The sequence below is a fragment of the Sitophilus oryzae genome, unplaced genomic scaffold (genome assembly GCF_002938485.1).
Source record: "Sitophilus oryzae breed Bouriz unplaced genomic scaffold, Soryzae_2.0 scaffold_125_pilon_pilon, whole genome shotgun sequence".
Classification (NCBI taxonomy): domain Eukaryota; kingdom Metazoa; phylum Arthropoda; class Insecta; order Coleoptera; family Curculionidae; genus Sitophilus; species Sitophilus oryzae.
In genome coordinates, this window is record NW_022145904.1 from 1736184 (window position 1) to 1742644 (window position 6461).

Genomic DNA, 6461 nt, shown 5'->3' on the forward strand with positions numbered 1-6461 from the left:
GTTGTATTAGAGACGGCATTGCGTCAGCATGGCCGCAAGTTGCTAACCTAATAAAATTAACACTAGAAAAGCGCGCGGGAACTGTCAAATTCAAAGTTATTCGTTTCACAGACTATACCAGACACTATCCAAATACTTGTTATTTGTTGGTATTTTGAGAGATAGACGTAATATTTTGTCATTTAGGCTAGTGGCTTCTCATCACCAACCTTTTTACATTTTCAAAGCTTTTGTGAAACTCTCTCTCATCTCTGATCTATCAATTACTCAGTGTCCCCAAGCTTTTTTAATATACTTTTTTCTTCTGTCTCCCTCATGTAGACTTGCACTGAACAATCACACAGGAGGTGCCTTATTATTTTCACTGCATTTTCCATTATCAATAATGAATCTGTATTTTCCAGTTAGGTCCATTTTTCAGATCTATGCAGATTATGCTCAGTAAAGAAATCTGTAAGGTGCTGTAGGAAATCTGTTTAAGTTGAGGTTTATAAACTAAATGTTTGGCTTGTCTTTAGCTTGGGGTATGGTTGTAGTAGGAATCCAATATTTAAAGTAATATATTGTTCCCGACTGCTAAAAATAATTTAACACTATTCTGGATGTGGTGACAGAATTTATAATTTTGAAATATATCTAAAAATGGTCACATCAGGCTAATTCCACATGTAACAAAAACTAATCTAAAATTTGACTCTAAATTGGATGATAATCATTTCTCAGTAATGGAAAGATGACATTATTTCCTTGGGTCTTAGTTCGATAATTTAATTATGCATTTGTTAGAATGACGATCCAGCATCCAGATGAGATCCAGCATGGAGAACAATGTATCTAAAAAAGAAATTAATAATATTATTATAGTGTAAATTCTTATTTGTGAAGGAAGTAAAATATTAACATGTAGAGCACATTATCTATTTAATTTATATTTTTCTACTTCTGCATGATATTGAATTAGGCAGAACTTACTGAAAAAAGGGTACTAAGGGTCATGCCTGTTTATAACAAAATTTTAAAATCAACTTCATGATTACACATTAAATTCAAAAACTGTAAAACTACATCCTCGTGAAATTATGGGCAAAAAGTTTGAAATAAAATAATTATTCTGCTTTTTTTCTTTCTTAATAGAGATATACAGGGTGCTACAAATTCGAGGTACGAGCATTGGTATCTCGGAAAGCCTAATAGATACGAAGATGGCTAAATTGTGGCAAAGTTGCGCCTTGGGATGTTTACCAACATGCTATCAAAAAAGTTTCAAAAACTTCAAGGATTGCTGAGTTTTTTTAGAAAAACGGATTTTTTTGAAAATCAATTTTATTTTTTCCTGTTGTTACTTTTTCAGAGACTTTTTTACAGAAAATCAAAAAACTAATTGAACATTCTCATAGCCACTTTATCAGGGCTATCTGACAGTATTTTTAGATTTTCAAATTATCTGATAATTTGTGAGATACATAGGCCAACTTAATTTTTTTAAATACGGACCTTAATTTTTTATTTAAGATTTTGAAAGAATTCAGTCTCCTGAGTATAACGATATGCCACAGTTTATTTTTTTTTGTTTTAGATACTTTAACAACAAAACTGTTTAATTATTATTTAATATAATTTCAAGCCCGACTCTGGATTTTTAAATTATTTAACCTGATTATATTCATGGCAACAATAAGGAAAATCGAGCCAATTAAAAGATTTAAATAAATAATATCCATGTCAGCAATTTAAAATATATCATTTTTAACTTTTTTTGTGAATTTGAAATCTCAATGTATGATCTAATAATATGCATAATATTAATCGTAGTTATTATAAATACCTCAACTCCTACAAACAAATTTCTAATGCTCTACATGTTTAAAAGGGTTTATTTAATACCACCCTCCCTATTGCACACATTTATTTTTCGTTTAATTTTATGTATAGCCCTTTCAAAAGATCTTATACTTCCGACTTCCGAATGCATTTTGTACACTTTGTTGTAAATGATGAGGTACCTATACCTATATTGATTTCACTTTAACAAATGATGTCAACACACAGGTTCAGGAACCTCGCTGGCCATTATGCTACTCCACCATTCCCAATCCATCGTCCGAGGAAATTATTTTATTGTTTATATTATATTTATCTTATTTATTTTTTTTTATTATTTTATTGTATTTGATTTTCCGTACTTAATGGTTTATCTCACGTCATTGTTCAGTTTTAAAACTCCTCAATATTGTAACAATGAATAGATTAAATATTTAAAAAAAAGCAAAGCCGGACTTGAAATTAGTTTAAATAAATTGTGTTCAAATTTCCGAAACAAAAAAAATATTAAGTGTGGCACATCATTGTATTCAGGAGGCCGATTTCTTTAAAAATCTGAAATACAAAATGCAGGTCCGTATTTAGAAAAATCAAGTTGGCCTCTGTATCTTACAAATTATCAGATAATTTAAAAATCTATAAATACTATCAGATAGCCCTAATAAAGTGGCTATCGAAATGTGCAATTAGTTTATTGATTTTTTTAAACAGTAACGACATGAAAAAATAAAATTGATTTGCAAAAAATATCGTTTTTTCCAAAAAACTCAGCAATCCTTGAAATTTTTAGAACTTTTTTGATGGCATCTTGGTGAAAATTTCAAGGCGCAACTTTGCCCCAATTTAACCATCTTCGTATCTATTACGGGTTACGAGATACCAATGCTCGTACCTCGAATTTGTAGCACCCTGTATATGTTACGGTTAAAGCCCGATGTCCGGTTAATGTCGACATTAACATGTTAATGTTTGGGTTAGGTTATGTTTTTGGCTGTTTTGTTGTGTGTTATTCTCGAGATTAACCGGGTAATGTCGACATTAACCGGACATCGGACCTTAACCGTAACATATACACAAACAATATAAACTAGGGTTGCCAACTTTCAAAATAAAAAATGGAGGACGAGAGGGTAAAAAAGTAGCACAGGTGAAACATTTTTTGAAACCTCGCCCAAATGTCTAGAATTTACCAAAAAGTTATGTTAATGGTATGCAATTGATCGTCTCTCTTACTTTCTTAACAATATATATACTCAAAATTTGTTTAAATAAAACTAACCATTTTTAACAAAACTTTTTTTTCAAAACAAGATTATCGCTTCCACAAATATTTCTTTTACAAAAATATTTCTTCATCATATTTTCTGTACAAATGAGTGAATGAACTAGCGAAAGACGCAGATTAACAATTTTTTAAAGCATTGGATGGCGATACACAAACATTTTTTAGATATTGAGTTTGGTATGTAAAAAACAGGACTTTTTCAATACGCGAGACAAAAGAGGACAGTGAGATCAAAAAGAAAACTGTCCTCTGGAATAGGGGACGGTTGGCAACCCGAACTTAAACACCACTTGCGTGATTTTTTATTATAATAACTTAGAGGTTAAGTTAGAGTTAGCATGTATGTTGGAATTATATATGCACTTGTACCCAGTTTCAGATGTACATATAAATGTAATGCTTTATACCTATGTCCTTCTCCAGAGGATTTTCTTACAGATCTTACATCATCATCCTGCCATGATCTTCTAAATGAACCATTTGAAAATACCCAGGTTTCATCAATATATATGCAGGGTTTTTTATTTATACCCAACTCTTCATTCGCAATAAATCTATGAAATTAATCAGTTAACTAGGTTATAAGTTACAAAAAAGAAGTACCTTTGCAGAAAATTTCTTCTCAAATGTGCTATGTGAGGCAACTCCATTAAAGCCCTGCGATTGTCATCTTTTTTGTAAAAAAAAACCAATAGTTTTTAAGAGACGACCAAGGCTGGTCGTACTACCACCGTAAATTTCTTTTTCCATTAAGCTGGCTTGAAGGGATTTTATAGTCACTGGTAAATCTAAATAAATATGTATAAATACAGCAACCATGTCTCATATGCTATAAGTTAAAGTGTTACACCACATAACATATAATTAGATTCCTGCTTTTGACATGTGCCTTATGCACTTTGGTTAAAATTTCTAGACGTACCTATTAAAATATTATTTACATATTATAATTAAAAGTTTAATGGTATTATATACTAAATATATTTTACTATAAATTAAATACTATGCAACTGAAAAATGGTTAAATATATTATATTATCACCTAATGATATTGATAATTCCTGCAAGCACACATGCCAAAGGCACAACTCTATTTTCATGATTTAAGCATAGATAATGTTAGAAATAGGTATAGTTATGAACACATGCACTAATAATTTCTACATGAATTGGAAACATGGGATATGAGCCATGCATAGCATTGTTGTCAACATATTCTCTAATTAAATTCTAAATGAAATAACTACATGGAATATGAGTCATTCATAATATAGTTATAAACACATTATCTAAGAAATTCTACATGAAATAACTACTTGGAATATAAGCCATCCGTAAAGTTATGAACACATTTTCTAATTAAATTCTAAATGAAATAACTATATGAAATCTAATTTTTCTAATCTCTTTTTTTTATAAATGCACTATCTGAGAAATTCTACATGAAATAACTTGGAATATGAACCATGCATTTACTAACTCATTACAACATACCTGTTGTTTGATATTCTAACTATATCTATTACAAACCTTAAGTGTTTTAAGTTTATAATTGTATTTCCTAATTTTTTTTGTGTATGCTGTAAAGTAAAAACAATATACTTCATAAAATATAAAAACAATGCAATATAAATAGATTCATAAAAACTACTTACAATTATTGTACATATTGTATATTTCACATCTTATTTGGTCTTTGGTGCCATTCCCAACATCAGCTGTCTTCAATTTCTTCTTCTGTCTTAAAGTCTTCCCAACTAACTCGTCTTTTGGACCTTCTTTATATTTCGAAACTGACTTGCAGCTAATTTGTAAAGCCCGTGCTGTTTCCTGAAATATAAGTTTTAATCTACATATCCTAAAAATATGACAATTACAAACCTGAAGGGGACTTATATGAGGAAAATTCTTCACAAAATAATTGTAGACATTTTTTACAAATATCTGGGCTAGTTTATTCCCACAAATTTGTGGATGAGACATAGCTTCCTAAAAAAAATTAAGTGCTTTACACATTTTGAATATCTTCCTGGCTATTCCTGAGTTCTTGAGCAGTGAAGATTATTTATATATAAACAAAACATCATTCTTAAAGGTGATTACAATGTCATCACTTTGTTTATGATTAATGCTTCACTTAAAACTATTTATACCTGATCCATTTGATTTTCATTATCACTATCCGAAATATTTGGCAACGGATTATTGCTAAATGTTTCTAAAAATATTAAATTAAATAAAACTAACAGAGATGCGTTATAGGTTATGATCTTACCTTTAAAAAAAAAGCTTGTACTGGCCATATTATTAAACTACCGAATACTATAAAAATACAAACAACACAAACACAAAACGATAACTATATAACAAGAACTACAAGCTAAATTAAAGAACACAGAACAAAATCAAATAGAAAACTCAAAACACAAATATTCAAAATCACAAACACGGGCCGCAGCGTCGATCGTCGATCAGAATAATCTACCACAGAAGAAATGCAAGGAAGGTTGGAAGAATCGATTTGAGCTATGGATTTGAATCTAGGTATTTTTGGTTTTCAAGCCTTCCATTCTGAAGTCGGCCATATTGGGAAGTTTTACGTGAATACAAGTATATATATAATTTTTTAATTTTATTAATAATTGTGATTAATAAAATTGCGTTTACCTCATCAACAAGGCCGAATTCGACAAAATATCAAGAAATAACTTTTAATTGGCATTAAACGGCCTAAATAATTTTGATATAAAAAAAGTCAGTGGCGCACATGTTTTTTTGAAAAATAGTCGATTGATAACTCATATGCACGTCCTTGATGAATTTATCGACACTTTTTTAGCATTAAAATATACTTATAGTAATTTTTACCCTCAAAATTTCATTCGTATCACTAAAAGTACTTGGAAGAAAATTACAATAAATCGAAAGATTATTAAGATTTTAACACCCTGTAGCTATGAAACAAAGCAGAATTGGACCTATATTAATTTGAAAAATAAATTTTGGTTAGCACATGTTTTTTGAAACACTCTATATACCCAGATTTTATTTATCTACCTGTTGGGTATTTATCTACCGCCCATCACTGCTTCGAAATAGAGACTTTATGACATTAATGGTCACAAATTTGTTTGAAAAACTAATCTTGAACCTAAGTTCGTTAATATTTGTTCATATAAATGCATTATGTCTCTAAATAAATAGGTAAATCTGTGAAAATGCCAACAAAAATAATCTCTCTCTCTCTCTCTCTCTCTCTCTCTTTCTTCTGTAATTTTTTTCTTTACTTTTAAAACATTTGGTATCTTTGCATTTTCATTACTCTATAGCGTGTAAATTTTCAATATGCTTTTAA

The 6461-nt window shown here is 29.8% G+C and overlaps 1 protein-coding gene across 1 annotated transcript; it reads right to left on the minus strand.

Annotated features, from left to right (window-relative positions):
* Window positions 1-605: 605 nt before the first annotated feature.
* On the minus strand, window positions 606-5711 carry LOC115874278. Its single transcript, XM_030889380.1, has 7 exons — window positions 5382-5711; window positions 5260-5324; window positions 4988-5095; window positions 4762-4936; window positions 3710-4686; window positions 3514-3660; window positions 606-834 (listed from the first exon to the last, which is right to left on the minus strand). Exons 1-5 carry the CDS (start codon window positions 5407-5409, stop codon window positions 4616-4618), a joined length of 447 nt encoding a protein of 148 aa, XP_030745240.1. The 5' UTR covers window positions 5410-5711; the 3' UTR covers window positions 606-834; window positions 3514-3660; window positions 3710-4615.
* Between the last annotated feature and the right edge of the window lie 750 nt (window positions 5712-6461).